The following is a 20,889-nucleotide window of genomic DNA, read 5'->3' on the forward strand; positions in this document are numbered from 1 at the left end:
ACGGTCGGACCCACCATCGCCTGCCTACATCAGGAAAATTAAACCAAGCCAAGCGGTGCTTAACGCGCTGGGGCTACACGCGGCCGCGCCACTTCCCCTCTCTCTCTCTCTCTCTCTCTCTCTCTCTCTCTCTCACTCTTTCCTCCACCTATACATCGAAACTTCCCTTCTCGACCCGAGAACCTCCAGCTCTGTGGCTAACGCAAGGGTAACGCCAACAGTGGCAGTAGCAGAAGTAGTAGCAGCAGCACTAGCAACACTAGTAGTAGCAGCAACTAACAGGAGCCAGCAATGATACCGGCTGTAGCTAAAAGAAGCAGGTATAGCTAGCTAGTGTGGGACATGGCAACGATGGTGGCAGTGGTAGCAGCTACGCAAGCAGACATCATCATCCCTCCGCTGGTCCAGTAACTTTCTCTTTCTCTTTCTCTCTCCCTACCACCCTCCCTCCCTCCCTCTCTCTCTCTCTTTCTCTCTATCTCTCTGTACTCACTCATTCACTCTCACGATGCTAGGTCCACGTCTATGCTTTTGTTTGCCCACATCTCCTATATTAAAGCTAACACACAGCAATGCATGTACTTGCACGCACCTACGCGTTATACATACATACAAATATCGAGTCTTTCTGCGAAATATTACGTCCCTACTACGTTTTGCGAGAGTGAGCTGGTCTCTCTCTCTCTCTCTCTCTCTCTCTCTTTCTCTCTCTTTTTCTTTTTCTTTCTTTCTTTCTCTTTTTCTCCTTGCTCTCGTTTATTTTTCTCTCTTCTGCTATTCATCCTTCTTTCACTCACATTCCACGTTTCTTCCTTTCTTTGGTATTAATAAATAGTATAATGATGATAGTTCGAAGAGAGCAAGAATCACGCGTTGCTCGTTTAAGGATTAAGCTTACTTTCTGGAAAAATGTCAGACTAATTAGTTGACCGAGAACTATCTAGATGAAGATTCTCTTTCGCCCGGTGCAGCTACGCGTTCTCTTCGTAAAAGTTCATGCGAGCACTCATTCTAATGAGGAAGCGACGTGACCGGAAACTGGACGCAAACGAGAACGAAATAGCGCTAAATTATATACCCGTAGTAAACTAGAAACGTACATATACAATGTTTCCCAATGTCTAATTATTCGATGTAGTGTGTCACTTGAAACAATCGAACTTACGTCGTGTACATTGTATCCGATATGAAATGAGTAATATGATTCGTTAGAAAATATAACGTTTGACATTTTAAATATAAATAATATCTACTTGACTTATACCTAGAAATGATCGGAATTCTTTTCTGCTTCGTATATAAATATAAATGTATATAAATATAAAAACGTAAAAGAAGTCACGATAAAAATACTTGTAAACATTAGATTATACACTGTGATATCTAAATGTCTATGAATAAAACATGGTATTCTTTACCAAAAAGAAAAAAAAAAAAAAAAAAAAAAAAAATTAGATGTGTGCGTTATTACAAAAAACAGAATCGTTACTCCAAAATTTGATGATTAATTAAAATTTTCTATTTTATTTGATCAAAACAAATTGCATAATTGTCTATATCTTTCGTTCACATGAATATAATCCATCGATACTGACGAAATTTCAGCGAAGGAAAAAAAAAGCAAAAAAAAAAGAAATAGATAACACGTAGGGCGCAACGAAGTCAATCGTGAGAGACGCAATAAAACCGGAAGAACGAGGAGAAAGAAGAAAATAAGATAAAAAAAGAAAGTATACTCACAAAGACATAACGGAAGTTCCGGAGACACGGCGATCATCGTCCCGAGGCTTATGATAGAACTGCCATTGAGTGGGCGACGTCCCTTCCGCCGGAGAAAGATCATCCCCAGGGCGTACATTCTCATAAGGGCTACCCAACGAGTCACCACCCTGAACCGGAATCGGTGGCAAGTTCTCACTGTCGGCATCGCTTTCCACTCCGGAAGAAGACCTGTGCCCTGCACATAAAAGATAATATTATATCATTGCACGTGTAACAAAAAAAAAAGAAGCGATGTTAATTCTAATAATTCATAGATCACGTATAATATATTGATTCATCGAAAAGTTAGTCAAATAGATTCTAAAAAATTATACCATTCTTTACTTTTTATATATGTTACAAATCACTTAATAAAGATTTACCATTATTACAGATTTTTATTCGTATTTATTTACGTAATAAAATTATGAATAATAGCGTGAGTTATTCGCTTCTCTTGCATATGCATAATTATGGTAATGTTGAATACCGTAAAAAGGGTCGCAATTAATATTCTTGTAATTAAAATGAAAAATATGGAATAGAAAGAGATGAGAAAAGTAGAAGGACAACCCGCAGCAATTCCAACGTACTCTTTATTACAGCCGTAATATCTTGGGTGACGTGTGGCGGAAATTGTCCCAAAAGGTCTAAAACGGTGTTTTGACGAGAATCCCTGATTCCCAGATCCACGCCTCTGTCCAAAAGTGCTCGGACAACCTCCATCTTACCGCAAAGTGCCGCCTCGTGCATCGCTGTACCAGCGGACGTTCTTGTGTTGACATCCACTCCCGCAGCGAGTAGAACTTCCACGACGGCTCTACAAAAAAAAGAGGAGAAAAAAAGAAAACAAAAGATAACATCATGATAGTAATAAAAAACAAAAATGAACAAATACCTTGATAATTCGTTTTGGTAATCAATTTATATATTGATTATCAATTTACTCGGAATATTTATTAATTTCGAATCGACTTTAAGAATTTCTTAAATATAATTAATAGATAAGATTCATTTGTTAATTTAACAAATTTGATTTTATTAATTAAAAAATAAAACCGACCGAGTATTACCAATAGGATTAAACGACTAGATGACAAAATGGTTATGAAGCATTGCCTATGGCCAACATAATAATCCTCTTGGCAAAATTGAACAAAGAACGCACCCTTGCCTTTCCCAAAGGGGCTACTAGCATGCGATCGTGCAGCATCGGTACGGCGCATATATGTACATACATTTTCGATAGTCTCGGACAATCGAAATCGCAAAATACGAATTCCATCGTGCGGCCCACGCCGACTGCAGTGACCGCAGCCATCCGTCGCATATAGGATTCGCGGCTGAGGATCGGATTCGCATGCACCTACGTTGTTATTACCGTGCCATAGGAGTATTTGTATACTGGCTTACCGAGAGCAGCGATATTGAATCCGATAATAGACATTACTCCACCCCCACCATTCGCTTTCTCCCACATTCACCCTCTCAATCCCTTTGCTCACCTGCACTATCGCCAATCCTCTCTCTTTCTCTCTCGCTCATTCTGCAATTCCAGCAAACGTCAAAGTAGAGTTCGTCTCTTTCTCACTAAAACAAACTCAATCTCTCTCTCTCTCTCTCTCTCTCTCTCCCTCCCTCTCTCTCTCCCTCCCTCTCTCCCTCTCTTCCAGTCTCTCTCTCTCTTTCTCTTTCTCTATCTATCTATCTCACTTGCACATACACATGCGTACGTACAGCTAGGCGTTATTTAACCAAAATTCGAGCGATAAAATGTCACGTTCCCCTTCTCTCTCTCTCTCTCCCTCTCTCTCTCTCTCTCTCTCTCTCTCTCTCTCTCTCTCTCTCTCTCTCTCTCTCTCTCTCTCTGTCTTTCTCTTCGTATCCACATTCAAGCACGCAAACGTACGCGCCATCGGTATAAAATGCAACCATCGGACTGTACTGTATATCGCCAAATGCGATCGCATTATAAGCAGCGAGCGACGGTTAAAGCGATTACCGGCTGCGAGGATGCATAGAAAAACCGACGTTATACCCGATTACAATGTGAGCACCGTTTCGCGGCGATTCACGATCGCCGACCATTTCGATACCAGCCACTACCACTCTCTCTAACCCATTCCAACATTCTACCCTTCGTCCCTCTTTTTCTTTCTATCACACATACACACACATGCACACATACATACATACATACATACATACATACATACAGACATACATACATACATACATACATACATACATACATACATACATACATACATACATACATACATACATACATACATACATACATACATACATACATACATACATACATACATACATACATACATACATACATACATACATACATATATACATACATATATATATACATACATACATACATACATACATACATATATACATACATGCATACATATATACACACACACACACATACATATTCTACGCATCCTACCGGCGATTATTTTAAAGGCTTACCAAGAGGATTATGGACGTGTACCATCGCTATGTTAAATGAAAACGAATCGGCCGAAACGATAAAAATGGATATTCCGCTTGTTAAACGAGCGATCGTCCAAGCCTCGAAAAGAGGAGGGCGTGTAACTTTATATCGAATATAATTGTTGAAAGAACAATGATCAAAATCATTGGTATTCCGCTACAGTTCTTCGATACTATTGCCATTCCTGTTGTTATTACTACTCTGCCATAAGATTTTATATTGCGGAAAAATAAACGAAAGAACATATTTCATGAGAAGCAATCGAGCGTGAGACTACCATAAAGGGAGTAAGAAAACTAATTCAAAGTCGGCTGATAGAATATGTTAATAACGTTTTCACTTATTTTCCTCGCGCGATCGTACCACGTCAATGTAATCGATTATCCGGTTAATCTCTCACGCCATCCGATTAAACGATCGATTGGACAACGTACGCCGGTGCTTACAATATTATTTAATTAACAAACCATTAACGCGAATACGAATTTACGATTTCCTATGACACATACGTTCTAGCACGCTCTTTCATTCGCATTTTAGGAATCGCGACATAGCCTGAACAGACCGCTCTAATTTCATTCGACGATACAAATAATGAGATTTGCTCATTTTAATCTATATATATCCTTTCTCAAATGCATCATCATCCTTGATGATACATGAGGTATAAAATACAAAGCTTCTCTCTCTCTTTCTCTCTCTCTCTCTCTCTCTCTCTCGTTCTTTTTCTCTCTTTCTCTGTTTCTTTCGCTCTCCTAGGCGAAAATAACTTTAACCTTTCCATTAGCAAGTTTTCAAAGTTCACGTTATGATCTATACACACACATACACACACGGTCACGTGTATATCGGTTAAACTGCATATACGTGTGAACTGAAAATACGTGAGGATAAGGAAGAAGATAATGACAACACGGCTGTTCTCATGCAAAAGGTTAACTCTTTCAGGTCGACCGATCTATTAGCGTTCCTTAAATAAACCGTTTGAGTATAAATCTTCGAAAATTATTTGCGATGAAAAATAATCTAATTCACCATATATAAAACATATATTGATTAGTTTTGTCTATTAAACTATCAAAGACGATAAACAAGTATACGTCCGGATGCCCAAAAGCACCTTTTGCTAAAGGCAATCGTAGATAATCTAGGTCGATACGTTCTGACGGTGTTAATTAATACGATTCTCGCTATCGAGAGGCGGAGGTCGATTGCAATTCGCACGGATGAATCAGAGAGAGGTTGGCCGGCTGTTGGCCGGCATGATGCGTTCTGATGCATTCGTGTTCACAAGAGAGAGGAGAGAGGATACGTTCGAACTGGTAGATGGTAACATAGGACGTGTTACTCTGAGAGGGTTGCATCGGACCGTGCCAGTTGGATGCAGGCATATATCCCATTCGACGGGATTACGCAACACGGTGCTCTCTGATTGGTTCTAATCGTCGGCTCTGCAAATGGCTCTACATCGTTATGGTTTGCTCGAACGAGCCCATTGTTGTCCAGGTTTACAACATCGCGGAATGGGCATTATTTGGAAATTAGAGCGGACGGTATTGCTGATAAGAAATGATTGATAAAAATTTCCCAAAGAAAAATGAAAAGGAAAAAAAAAGGGTTGTTCGATTTCGTTTCGTCGATCAGCTCTGATCGGATTTGTTAATTTCTATTTCTTATTATTCCCAAGTCTATGAAAGTAAAGATTATATTTTTAGATTAATCAATATAGTCCACTGATATGTGATCAAATTTATGAGTTCGGTTTGGATAAAAACGTAATGACGAATTTTTTTCATTCCAACAAAATCACAGGACCGCGAAATGGTGTACTCAAATGCACCGAAATACGCATCGGTGCAAATACCCTGCTTGCGCGAATTGCGGCTAATCTAACAGCGACACCGCCAATTGTAACGCAATATAAAATGGCGTTGATGGTGATGGTGGTGGCAGTGGTAGAAGTGGTCGTGGTAGTGGTGGTTGCCAATGAATGTGTAGACCAATGCCCGGACGCGTGGTCAAACGCGCTGCAGCGATCATCGGATCAGCTTAATCAAATAAAGAGAACGTGGGCTCTGCACAATATCAAATGGATCCCGAACTTGCGGTACTACAAATCGAATACCAAGACGATTCACGATAGGTCCTGCAGAAAGCTTAGTCAGCGGAATAAAGTGATCATGATTTATGATTTTTTCAGATGAAAACTTTTGTCATTTAAAATATATAACAAATAAATAAAAAACCAATTTAGATAATCTGAAGATTATATATATACTCCGAAAGTATTAAAAATAAATAAATAATATTCCAATTTATAAAATGCTTTTAATTAGAGAATTTAAGATCTATAGTAAACTAAATTAAAATCAAATACTTACCTATGTCCATTACGTGATGCTAAATGCAATGGAGTATGTGGGAAGATCAAAGACGAAGAAGAACTACGTAGAGATTCAATCAACTCTGGATGGGTTCGCACTAGTAGCTCCACTGTTTCCAATCTATAAGTGAATGACATGTCTAGCATCTTCGATATCCTTTATATCTATTCTAATGATATTTACAAAACCATACTCTATAAATATGTTTACCAACGATATTAGACTTTGTTAAAAAGCAAACAAATACTTATATAATATCTAGATTTATTAGTTTTATATTAATCCTTTTATAATAAAAATTATTATTTTATTTATAATATTCTTTCTTACTAATTTGTACATTATTTTTTTGTTTTAAACCACAAATTGTAAATCAACTCGTATAACGTTTTATATAAAATAAAATCAGCGTATCGACAGATGGACCTTTCTCTCTCCATCGAACTTTCTCTCATAGATTTAAAAATTCGTACAATCCATTTACCTGCCATATTGCGCGGCGAGGTCGAGAGCAGATTCTCCGCGGCTGTTGCGGATACTCGGGTCGCATCCGTACTGCAACAGCTGCGCCACTATTTCCGTGTGTCCATATTGTGCAGCACAATGCAAGGCCGTCTCGTTGTCCTTTGTCTGTAATCGTATAAAACACAGTGCAATCTTTTCTGGCTGTAGTTCGATAGATCAGTTTGCAAGAATTTTCAACTTCGAAGAAACATCGAAGAAATATTTTCTGCTTTATTGCTTTACAAATTGAGATAACACAAAAATGGCAGGTACCATCGAAAAATTCTCACGAAGTATGATCTTCTCTCTTAAAAAGATTTTTTCGAATGATTTTATTTTTGAAATCGCTTACCGCTAGATTGACTTTAGGTACCGAGGGCCCTTGACTAAGAATTAACCGCACAATTTCAGCATCACCTGCCCAAGCTGCCAAATGAAGTGGCGAAGATCCTTTAGCATCTACGACGTTGGTAGAAGCCTCATATTGGAGCAATAACTTGACTACTTCACTGGATAGAAAAGAGCAACGATAAAATTAGCGTTAAGCCGTGTGAAAAATTTATAAATCGATAATCCGTTAAAATTATAATCAAAGTAGTATAAAAAAAAATCACGTATCAATAATAAAATCTTTAATTGAATAAACATTGAACCATGATTAAAAAGTTATATTAAGCATAGAATGCAAAATTTATTATTTCAAACAAATGATTTTAATGAATTTGAATTCATACCGATGACCATTGAGAGCTGCATGATGAAGGGCTGTATATCCACTGGCATCTTGCACGTTAGCACCTGGACCTCGTCGTAAACTGCAAATACGACATATTAGAAAATATTTTTAAACATTCTATATCTTCTTTGTTTTATATAATTTAACAGCAAACGAGGACCATGGATAATTTTTTATATAGATTGCATTCTACCACGTGAACGAAAAAACATACTGAAACAAATAATCTGACAATTTAAACATCGTTAAAATTTAACAATGATAACTGGGTCACCAATGATATATCAGTATCGACCATCAAACGCAAATTGAGAACAAGTACGTAAATAGAGAGAAGGGTAGGGAACTAGCATCCGCAATTAAGAATTCACATTGAGTCATTGTAAACGATACCCTGACAATTGTTTTATACAAGCAGGAAGATGGTTTCGTGTTACATGATGTATTCGCGTGACAAATTACTGACTGGTCTTCGTCATTCCTTGAGATATTTTCAAAACTTTATCGAAACCGAGCGTATGTATCATAAAATTAAATTATTCATCATTCGTCAAATTTTACTAACAGAAGAAATGAAATAGAAAATTTTTTCTGGAACTTGTCGTCTTTGTTTCGTTTACTTACATGCAAACAATTTAAGAACAATTTATGTAAATAAATCGTCGCAAATGGAGTAATGACTCGTTAGTGTTTGTTGATAAATCATCCGGAACACTCCCGGACATGACAAGGTTCGGTTCTAGCTTCATTTCCGTTATCAGAAAATCACTTTGACTCTCGATCCCTTGATACTCTCTACAATCATTCGATTGCCGTCTCTTCTAAGTTTCATCGCTATTGCATTGACAAAGTATGACGTAAGCGTTAGCTATCACGACACCGGCCACTATCGGCACGATACAGAAGGTTAGATGGTGTCCACAATGGAGTCCGCAGACAGGAACAGGTTCGCTAATGAAGCTTCCTGCATCCGACACATGTTCTCATTACGCGCCTTTGTTGCCCACCCAGTTCCAAAATAGACGACTGCATTCTCGCAACCCCCACAAATAGCCCTATAAATGTGAGCAAGCTTCCTTTAGTTCTGTCTCTCTCGTTGTATCTATCTATCTATCTCCTGGATATAACGAAAAGCTGTAATACCTTGACTATCTCTCTCTTTTCCTCTCTTAACCTTTCGTAGACGATTCTACCTCAGGATCCTACCCTCTTTTTTACTTGATACTGCATTAAAGATACATTAACTCGAAGAAAATGTCATTATATGATATGTCGATAAATACGTTCAAAATATGTTTCGAGAAAAGAAATAAGAATTTCGATGGTTTACTTACAGGAACAATAAAAATGTGATAAACAGGAAGAGAAATTCTTGAGAAAAATCCTGAACTTCCTACAGTCAATTTTCTTGATAAAAATAAATCCCCAATATTGCTTCTCCTTCTACAATATCTTTGCTATGTAATAAACGTCACATGAAGGATGTCGCAAAGCATCATATTTGCTTGGCTCTTAAGTGATCCTAATATTAAAGATGCTTGATAATATATTGTTGTATTCGAGTTTAATCAAGATATTATCGACTAATAAAGATGAAGGAAGATCAACAAGATAATGTCTACGTTATTTCTAGATTTTATTACTATATGACATTATTACAATCTTTTATATTTGGATTATATTTCAAATAAATTCTTATAAATAAAAATTGTTCTTTTTTTCTTCTTTTGTTTCAAATGTTTAAAATCATCGATTCAAGTATCAATAAATATGATATTGAAAAATACAATGTTTCCCCTCTTTATTGTCATATTTCAAAAATAAAGTAACGTCGAAATTTTCAAATTGCTATAGGCGTAAGTTAAAAGGACGTTGCTCGGACGTACAAAGCTTCGCGGTCGGCCAAAACTTATGCCATCGAAGGAATCCCACGAACAATGAACAAAAATAGAATTGGCACAGCCGCCAAAACCATTACGCGAATCCGGCACAATCGTGACTTCAAAGTCAACGAACGGACCAGAGCGAACGTGCACGTACGCGTGTTTCCCGACGAAAACGATTTGTTAATTTATGCGAGGAAAATACTAACACGATCTTCACATTATTGCCTTTTCTGTTTGTTTATGATACAAGAATTACTAAGATACTGTATCATTTAAATGTTAAACTTGGTTAAATTCATCGGACGAAATCAATAGAACGCACCAATCGGTCACATATCAGTGACTTTCTAAATATTTTTCTATAATATTTGTACTTATAATAATAACAAAATTTTTTTCTTGCATCATCACACGTGATCAAATATTTAAATTCTAGAGAAACGCCTTTCCTTTAGACCTGCAGATTTTAAAACAGAATAAAAAGAGAAAGAGAGAGAGAGAGAGAGAAGAGAGCTTTATCTAAGGGTATGGTAGATGAGATCAAAGCTTGCCGACGTCGTCTTCATTAAGCGTCGCCCATCATTAAACATTTCGCTTAACGGTCCTTTAAATCATCGACTTTTCCAAAGCGGCACGCGTGCCGATGCTTTAAACATCGTTCAAGGTCTCCCACCCTTGCAACATCTCGTTCCTTCTTTCGAAACCTCTGATCCATTATAAGCGAGATCAAAACGAAGAACGATAAAAAGGAGCGGCGAAAGGATAAAGTCGGACGTATAAAAGAATAAAAGAAAGAGAGAAGTGGAAAAGGGTGGGAGAGAGGTGGTTCTGGAGGTCGTTGAGAGTTGGCACGATGCAATGTGGCGACGAGTTCGAGAAGAGCTTCGTTCGCTTCGTAGAAAAGAAAACGAGAGAGAGAGAGAGAGAGAGAGAGAGAGAGAGAGAGAGAACCGGAAAAAGAGAATACACATGCTGCATCTCCTTTCCCAGCCCATTTACCACCCTTCGTCGTTTCTCTCTCTCTCTTTCTCTCTCTCTCTCTCTTTTTTTCTCACATTCGCGTCTCGTGAAGTTAGTATATACTACGTCGTCTTTGCATCGAGTGAAGGCACGTATTTGTTTACCGCGCCCTAACAACTGCTGGCGTGACATCGAAGGTGGGCGAACGGACTTTTAAAGCCAACCATGAGGGGATAGCCACCCTTTCCCAACTCGTCGCATCCGTGCGTACGACGCTTTTACATACGTGCAGTCAAGAATCTCTCCCCCTCTCCCTCACCCTTCTTCCCGTCTCCTCTCTCTCTCTCTATCTATCTATCTATCTCTCTCTCTCTATCTCTTTCTCTCTCTATCTATCTATCTATCTATCTATCTCTCTCTCTCTATCTCTTTCTCTCTCTCTTTCTCTCTCTCTCTCTCTCACACACATACACACACACACACTTTCCCTGTCGTTCTTGCTATTTCGACCAGGCCATTCATCGAGTTCATCCGCTCGCGAGTTCCTTAATTAAACTCCGAAGATTGCGCGCAAAAAGGACATCACCCAATAGCCCTACGTCCCCTCCACATTGCCTGGCCTAACGAATGAAACGACATAAGGGTGGCTAGGAAGAAGAAGGAAAAGAAGGGAATCGAGGGAGCTTGATGTGGGCATACTTTCACTGAGAAGCAGATCGAGAAGAGAATGAAAAGAGAGAGAATGATATCTACTTGTTAGACCACGTGCAATGACAATTTCTTGTCGGACTTAATCAAGGAACTAGACGATTGTCGAGTATGGACCCGCTTGTTAACAGTAGATCGAGGAAACTCGTCGTTGTTCTTCTTTCTAACATGCATAGTTCTAAGTACACAAATCTTGTTCTGACAATGAAGATTTTAAAATCATTCCAATTGATATTTATTTATTAAAAGTCTCTAATCGATTAATAATACAGTTTTATACTGATCTTCGCAAACTTTGTAAAAATTCATATCGATTGTATAAAATATGTTTAATCTATTATATATTAAACAAACATACGAAAAATTGATGTCCAACATATTGTTAAATAAGAAAATGTTAAAAAAGCAAAAATCAAAAATAAGAAAATAATATATAATATCGATATGTTTCTCTGAAAATTTCTACCCAGCTATTGTATATAAGATAGAGATTACACTTAATGTAAAAGTCATTCGATGTAATTTTGTATGATCATTACAATATTATATAACCGAGATACGTATATAAACATATTCGATATTAGTTGTGTGATGATAATATCATGAAAATATCATAAAATTGTAATGCTCTTTTAATCTCACGTAATTATTTTTGACGTTTATCGATCGTTTGTTAGTAACAAACAAGCAGTAAAAATCTCAAACTCTAAATGAATTCAAAAAGGGATTCAATTCGGAATCCAAAGTTCGTGACACCTCTTTTTTTTCGAGCCCTAGTCTAGCGAGAATGGTGTGATCTAAAACTAACAGTCGATAGAGGGGAATGAACTCATTGGAATACGCATGAGTTGTACTGGATGTCGGTGGTGAAATGCTTGTCCTACTGTTTCCTTTTAATGCTTTGCAAGAAACTTTGCTATTTGTTTTAATAGAACAACGTGTAGGTGAACACGAATTCCATATCATCTTCAAAAATTCCATTGTTTATATTATATTACTGACGGATAATACAAATTCTATCAAATTCTGAACGATGAGATTGTAAACGGTGAACAAACGAGTTATTGATTCAACTGAACAAACGTGTAAGGCTTTAAAATAAAGAAAACATTTACCAAGAAATATTTATAATACAAACAATTCTCTAACTAATAAAATCGCAAATGTAAATTTTTTTATTCTCGAGTATCGATTCGTTGATCCGATATTTCGAAAAAAAAATTAACAATTGTAAGAAGTTCAAAGTAAGTAAGTATACGTCGAACGCTGCAACCCCGTTCACAATCGTGAAAGGCACCACCACGTGAAAGTTGAATCGAACGGATAAAGCACGAGTCCCGTGTTCCGTAAAAAGTGCAATCTATCGTTGAAAAGGGAAAAACAATATGCCAACACTTAACGCGAAAATAGGCACGAGAGTCTCAAGTCATTGAATTACGCGGTTTTTCCCCAGGCGTTTGCCAGATAGAGGCGTCATAAAATGCAGAGGGATAACAGAATTCCTATACAGCCCTTTCCGGTCGCAGGAACGGAGTGAGTGCTTAGTGCGAACGCACCCTTAGGCTCGTAGGTAAAACGAAGAGGAAAACTAAACTGACTAGAGAGAGGACGAAAGAGTAAAAGATGATGGGATGAGAAGAAGAAGAAGAGCAAAAGAGAGCAAAAGAGAAAGAGAAAAAAAAGAGAAAGAGAGAGAGAAAGAGAGAGAGATAGAGAGAAAGAGAGAAAGAGGGAGAGAGAAAGAGAAAGAGAGAGAGAGAGAGAGAGAGAGAGGAAATTGTGTGTGCCTATACGTGTGAGGGGTTGCTGAGGCATCAATCGATAGTTTCCTCCGGCGAGGAGGAGAGAAATTATATGTGCTGACATAGCTGAATATCCTTCTCGAGGAACACTTCAAAAAGATTTTGAAAAATCAAGTATCTCTTTCTATTTTGTTCTTTCTTTTTCTGCAATAGCATTTGCATACACAGATTGCAAAGATTTCTAATGATATTTGTAATCACTGAACTGCGAAAAAATATCTTTTATTTCCTCTTTGTATAATCTCAAATGAAAATATACTTACGTATTAAATATATATTCATAGTTCTTTCAAAGTTACGAATGTTCTTGGCTAAATATAATTTTTTTTATTCAATATATAAAATAATTTTTATTCAATTATAAAATAAATTTCATTTATTTCAATTACTTTTTACGCAAATCGTTTGACTTTCTATTAAAAAAAAAAAAAAAAATACTTTTCTATCAAAGTAAAATCTTTTTATAAACTCGTTGTCCTTCAGATACATCCTGTACAATAAAGGAGGATAAATTCGAAGGTTATTATGATTGCGATAAGAGTAAAGTAATTGATAACATTCCTAATGTCACATGTACTCGATAACACTGTTTATCATTTTGAATTCTCATAAGCGTCCGAGTAAATTATTAGGGAGGAAAGCTAAACTACGTGTGGCAAAAGCGAACATTTTCTTCACGGAAGGATGATCCCGGTGTCGACTAATTGTACCCTCGACGATCGTCGTTTAACGCATCGATTCCTTCTTCCAAACGAGTAGATGCAAAACAAAACATTAAGTGAATGTAAGATGGAAAGAAGGGAGAAAATTGCCACGTTACTACTTTTTAGGATCCGTCCACTGAATTCCCTTTTCTCTTCTGTCGCTTTAATGTTATTTGCAAAAAAAAAAAGAAAAAAAAAAGAAAAAAACATGATCGATTCCGTGAAGAGACAAACTGGAAGAAGAAGTAGATATAATTTCTAACACAAATCTTTATGATTCATAAATAAAACTATGATGTATGCAATGATCATTAGCATCATACTCTAAATAAAATTTACAGTATGCGACTTCGTTTTACAATGAATGATAAGTTAAACGTTCTTCTTGGAAAAAGAAAAGAAAAAAAAAACCGATTTGTAAAATTATTTAAAATATAATAAAAGGTATGAACTGACAAAAATTCAAATATCTCGACTTTTAAAGCGTTCAATTTTCTAATGAAATATTAATGTCTTCATTCGTGAAGACCTGAAAAATGTCGAGCCTTCGCGAAAAGCACACTTTAATAATACTGCTGATTCTGCGACTAGAATTTTGCCGACTAAGCGACGCGGCAATGTATATAATATATATATATATATATATATATATATATATATATGTGTGTGTGTATATGTATATGGATACATAGTTGGAATGCAACAGCATCGTCGATAACCTCAACCTCGATGTTAGTGAATGGTAACAGTAATAGTTTCCTTTTCACACTTTTGAAAAAACATCGACGATCTTAATCGTCCTGCTCATATGTATGGAAAAAGCCGTGATTTCTAAATGAAAATAGAAAATGATTGAGAGTCTGTCTATGAATATACGATTACACATACGTAAGTAAATATTTATGTTGTATTGTAAATATATACGAGCTACGAAGTTGCATTAAATGTTCTAAATGCTAGGTTAAAAAATAAAGAAGAAAAAAAAAGATCTCGAGCAACTTAAAGTAACCATACAAAATCAATTATGCAATTAATTAATAAATCGAGCTTATTTTTAATCGTTTGACCGTTCGATCGATGTATAAAAGTTATTTAGGTTGATGCACAAGGGAATACATAGTGACACATATCCAAGCAACGATAAAGTATACTCTTTTAGTTATTAATATCACTTTTAAAGCGGTCACTCACACTGATACACCTATCCTACTACAACTATAAAAAAAAACACAGAACCGATATTCGTTTATGAACGACACTGCAATTACGTCCCCTATGTGAAACATTAACTAAATATTTAAAGACCCTCATCGATGTCGAGAAGTTCTTTAAATACATCGATGTAACTTCGAAACAACCCTTGTAAACAGCCGATTCTTTACGAAACACGAAATCAACGCCGGGCATACGTGACGAAAGTCAAACAAACAATAAATGCATTGGCCAAGAGAGTGAGAGAGAGGGAGAAAGAGAAAAAGAAAGGGTGGGAGGGCACTCGTACGCGAAAAGTGGCGCATCCACATCGCGATTAGCATCGCAAAATATTTCTCGTTTCCCTTCCGGGTGCAAGTCGCAAGGGGTCGACGGTTTCGCACGGGGTGCGGCATTTTATATTACTTTCCTCTGATCTCGAGGCGGAAGAGGAGAAGGAGGAGGGTAAAAGTGCAAAGTACGATATGGAGCAACGACAACATGGCCTGGAGTAGGAGCAACGCTTGATACTGAAAATGGAGCGAGACAGAAAGAGAGAATAAGGGTGCAGGGATGGTAGCTTTGCCAGAAACTTGCCGCAGGCACACTTTGTAGTTATGGACAAGTTCCACCACCCGACGACGATGAGCACGAGAGGCAATTTGTTAAAGAGGAGGAACGGGTTTGTCATGAGACATTTCGAATCAGACATTGAATCTTCTTCTTCTTCTTTTACTCTTCATCTATCTATCCTCTCTCGAATACGTCACGATTAAATACAGAGAAAAATATACGTATACGAGGAGATTGAATAAATTCAAAAAAAGTTTGCATTAATGCATTAAATAAACAAAAATAAATAAAAGTAATGCATTAAACAAACAAAAATAAATAACGATTTAAGTAAATAATTATTTCTTTATTCTGTCTTCAATAAAAATCTTCAAATAAAAGATTTCAAGAAAACGATTTTAATTTAATAATCGAAGAAATTATAAATTCTGCTCGAGAACGTAAATATAAATGAAAACTAAAACATAAATGTAATAAAAGCAACGATCTTTCGGGTCTCGCTAAATCATTTACGATCGCATTTTCAGCATATGTTCGATCAATGAACAAAAAGAATGGAATTGCAGTTCCAATGTCATTGTCCACACTATGGCCGATCGAATGTTCGTTAACGTGAAACGATGTAAAAAAGCTAATATTTCTCGAAGGCAAACAATTACAAATGAAAGCGTTACTTCGATAATGTCGTGGATCGAAAAGAAAAAAGAAAAATAAAAAAATAAAAGAAAAAATAAAAGAAAAAAAAAAGAATCAAAATTGATAGGGCGAAATTAATAAGGAATAAATATTTCTTATTTCAGTATTTCTTATTCTATATCTCGTTACTATCTCGTGTATTCTCAGATTAAGAGAAACGAGCACTTATTATCGACCTTAAAACGCGCCGGTCCACGTGCATGCACATAGAAAGCTCACTCAAGAGAGTAAGAGAGAGAAAGAGAGATGACGAATTCTCGGCGGCGCGATGAGTAGCCGTAGCGTGACTTAATTAATGCGAAACGTGGGGTTAGCACCATCGACAAAGTCGTCTTTGTCGTTGAAGGTAATAGCAAGAGAGAGGAATAGAGATGGTGGGAGTTAGCTCCCGGGACTGGGTCAATAAAGACGGTGTTTCGACTAATTGCGCGAGCGCTACTTGCTCGATGGAGAAACAAAACGATCGACGATCCGAGGCCAAGTAATTAGACAAAATGAAGAGCACCACGATCAAATTTATTCGAGTTCGTTCAATACTCGATCGAGTGAATGTGATGATTTATACTCTCTTAATTATATCCGAATCTAATCAATATTTATTCGTGTAAATAAACACTCGCGGACATTAAAAATTATTGTTTTTTCACGGTGAATATGAATTCATGATTTTTCGTATCTGTCTATAATAAAATATCCGTTAAATATTTTGATCAGAAAATTTTTTAACTAAACAATCTCCGATTGCTTTTGTATTCTTTTTTTTATATACATTTCTCATATATATATATATATATATATATATATATATATATATTATATAAATATATAAAATATATAGGAAATGATATATAGATCACGACATTTTCATTTCTTTTTCACGAAATTAATGAAACTATTTAATAAAAAAAATGAATTACTCATTTCCGGACGGATCGTGTTCCAATTGGAACAAAAAAGAGAGGAGAAAAAACGGATATAACATAATTTAATTCGTTACGCGTCAAACCGGTGTAATAAGTCATTATAACGTAAAAGTTTTTAATGAGACGCACGCTTTTTAAACAACCCACGAATAGCTCATTTGCCGACGGGTGATTCGGTATCGTTTGAAAGACCGATTATTCTACACGATCATCTCTTTCGTGGAACGTGATTTATCGCACAAAAGGTTATAATCGGTAACATTGTTCCAAATTGAAAACTTACCAGAGCAAATATCGCAAAAATTGCTCTTTATAATAACGCGCGATCTATTTCGAGCCAATTATTCGTTAAAATTCATTCTGATTTTTATTAACGAATATTAAAATCCCGATATTGAGATCATTTTATTCCACTTAATTGTTTATCGTTGGCTTACGCTAAAAAAAAAAAGAATTCTATCTTTTTTGTTCTTTTGTTTATAGCAAAGATATCTTTATCTTTTTCTTCTTTTCTCATCTCTCTCTTCTCGATCGAACCAGATATTCTTATCGTTTTCTACAACAAAAAGCTCTTTCGTTGATCATGGATGTACAAAAAAAAAAAAAAAAAAAAAAAAAAGAAAACAGAGAAAAAATATGAGAGAGAAAAAAAAACCAATATACTTAAGAAACATATAAAACTCTGATATCCACTTTAATGTGATGTAATCGAACGAATAACGATAGAAAACACTATTACGATGATAGTAATAGAATTGGAAACATGTCCTTTCACAGCGAACGAAGACAAAAAATTTAACGTCATTTACGTAATACGAATAAACCGTATTACGCTCCTTTATATAAATCGAAATGTTCGGTGGCGTGCATTTCATCTTTTTCCTGTTTTTATTTCTTTTTGCCTTCTTCTTTTTCTTTTCCTTTTTCCTTTTTTTTTTTTTTTTTTTTTTATTGTACATAATCTCAGAACGACGCAACACCACAAAATGACCCGTTCTCTTTTCTCCTTTTAGAATCTATCACAACCCCGAGTTAACGTTATCATCGACCCTTGAAAATAAATAGCTCGAACGCAAGAATAGGCTCTATTTATCTGACGCCGAGAATAGAAAACGTAGTGGACTCGATGAACTTTTCACGACGAGTACTTAGACACGTGCACGTATCTCGTGATATTAACATCATTACTTTTACACATTGAACATAATTTTTCTTCAAATTATTCATAAAACAATCGAAAGAAAACAAAAATAATAAACGCTGACAAACGTCATTTCTATTTTATGTATTTGAAACAATGGTCAAAAAAAAAATATATCAAAAGAAATAATAAATGAATTTCAATAATTTCGTAAAAATTAATTTCATACATTATTTTCATAGAAAAATAATGCTGCTTACAATTAAGATATGAGAAAGTTGAAAATCGAACTCTAACGGATAATGAGAGCTAATTAAACTATCTCGGGTAATTGTAAGAGTCGAGATAATTGGTAATGAGGTTCTAAGGTCGTACGTGGTAGCTCGAGTGTTTCTACTATCTAACACGCATCTCCATGCATCGTCATACCGTATGCGCTCAGGGTGATTCATGGTCACGGTGAAATCACGAATAGACACGTCGGAGCACGATCGAAAGAAAGAAAGAAAAAAGGATGTTGATCCAAATATATACTTCTCGTCTTTCGAATGCATCGGACGAGACGAATGTATAGCAATCATCTTCCTTGTGAGTGAAAAAAAAGGCATTCGGCTTTTCAATGAAATCGTAAAAAAGTATTTCGTCGATAAGTTATCATAAATGAAGATATAATATTATCAAAGCGGAAGATTATTTCTTATCGTTTTAATAATATAATAAATTATTTTTCTATATTGTCTCAGATAAATAAACATCTTTCGTGTTAGATATTTTACAATAACATATATGTATAAAACTAAGTTATTATTTAACATTATTAATAAAAAAAAGATATCAAATAAGGAATCAAAATTATTCATATGTAACAATATTTTAAGATCATGTTTTTAAATTAAATTAAATTAAATTAAATTAAATTAAATTAAATTAAATTAAGTTAAATTATAAAAAAAAAATATATTTAACGATAGAAAATTCGAGTATTTTATAATTACTTCCGTTCGAATCTTCGAACAGTGTTGAACGTCGGTATGTTAGTCGAGAAAATAGGTTCATCGAGGTGCGAGTTAAGCTAATAACCGCGTCAAAAGAATCGCAAGAGAAAAGCGGGACGGCGATCGGTATCTTGTAGGAGGCACAAACGACGGAAGCGGATCCTCCGTGAAAGCTCTTACGAAAGCAGCGGATTAATTGAAAGAACGGCGCGCGATCAATCGAGCGTGGGTAAACCTATCGCGCAAAAGGGAGAAGAGAAGCGGCCTCCCGACCAGTGAGAAAGAGAAAGACAGACATATACGAGAGATAGGGGAGAGAGAGACAGACAGACAGAGCAAAAGAGACAGAGAGATAGAGTGAGAGAGTGAGAGAGAGAGACAGACAGAGCAAAAGAGACAGACAGACAGAGCAAAAAAGACAGAGAGAGAGAGTGAGAGAGAGAGAGAGAGAGACAGACAGACAGACAGAGCGAAAGAGACAGAGAGACAGAGTGAGAGAGAGAGAGAGAGAGAGAGAGAGAGAGAGAGAGAGAGACATAGAAAGAAAAAGATAGCATCTCAAATCATTGAAAACGCTATAACCTAACCTCGATTTTCGATCTCGTTATTGCACAAAAGTCTTTGCTATAAAAACTTGGGAACAGGAAATACAGAATTTTTCATATTGCTCGCATTAACAAAGAAAAAAGGATAAATGATACTTATAAATTACAATCAAGTTTTCTTACGAATGTTAAAAGAAGATATAGAAAGAAACAGACAGACATTTAAATGGATAGATAGTAGAGTAAAAGATAGAGAGTACAGAGTGAGTAGGCTGAAAGAGAGAAAGAGAGAGAGAGAAAGAGAGAGAATATTGCTCTCTCGTCCTGTCGAAAGGACGACTCGATATGATCTCTCTTTCTATCTTACGTTGTAATAATCTGCCAGAAAAGAGAGCCTTTGGTGATGCTAAAAACATTATTAAAATGATCGGACAAATAGGAAAAATACGTTAGACGAGGATACGAGGGGAGTAGGTCGAGGGAGAAAAAAGGCCGAAAGTGTCTGGCACGGTGACACCCACCTTGCCAGTGGACCACTCCTCTTCGCTCTTTGTCCGAGTATCTTCTCGACCACAGTGACGTTTCCGCTTCTCGCTGCCTCGAGCAGCTCCTGGTCCTTCCCCATGTTCCATTTACACCGTAATCGGCCCTCGATATTCGACCGCGCACTTGTCAATTTCTGTTTTTACTACGATTACTCGCGTTTCATTGATCCAGCGTGGCCATCTTGCCGAAGCGACTGAGGCGCCTTCTTACGGCCAGCGCTTGAAGCGCCATCGCCGCCGACGGCCGACGAACGTGCGACGAACGAACCTCAAAGAACGTGGGTGCAAGCAAGAGCGTTGTCCTCTGTGAAAGAAAG

General features: G+C 36.5%; 1 protein-coding gene across 7 annotated transcripts in view; it reads right to left on the reverse strand.

Moving 5' to 3' along the window:
• LOC118444812 (ankyrin repeat and SAM domain-containing protein 1A) overlaps window positions 1-20,785 on the reverse strand; it is a 103,504-nt gene extending 82,719 nt beyond the window's left edge. For 6 of the 7 annotated variants that reach the window (XM_085659792.1, XM_085659791.1, XM_035873470.2 and 3 more), the window contains exons 1-7: window positions 20,549-20,785; window positions 7,902-7,982; window positions 7,520-7,676; window positions 7,148-7,293; window positions 6,661-6,783; window positions 2,355-2,581; window positions 1,741-1,957 (exon numbers count right to left, since the gene is read on the reverse strand). In XM_085659792.1, coding sequence (XP_085515918.1) covers window positions 1,741-1,957; window positions 2,355-2,581; window positions 6,661-6,783; window positions 7,148-7,293; window positions 7,520-7,676; window positions 7,902-7,982; window positions 20,549-20,652 — 1,055 coding nt within the window. In that variant the 5' untranslated portion in view covers window positions 20,653-20,785. Of the gene's footprint in view, window positions 1-1,740; window positions 1,958-2,354; window positions 2,582-3,266; window positions 3,389-6,660; window positions 6,784-7,147; window positions 7,294-7,519; window positions 7,677-7,901; window positions 7,983-20,548 lie in introns of those variants that run through there. The other variant, XM_085659793.1, reaches the window with a different exon arrangement.
• Window positions 20,786-20,889: the final 104 nt, after the last annotated feature.

Source organism: Vespa mandarinia, chromosome 10 (assembly GCF_050613455.1).
Source record: "Vespa mandarinia isolate Hongniang chromosome 10, ASM5061345v1, whole genome shotgun sequence".
Lineage (NCBI taxonomy): Eukaryota > Metazoa > Arthropoda > Insecta > Hymenoptera > Vespidae > Vespa > Vespa mandarinia.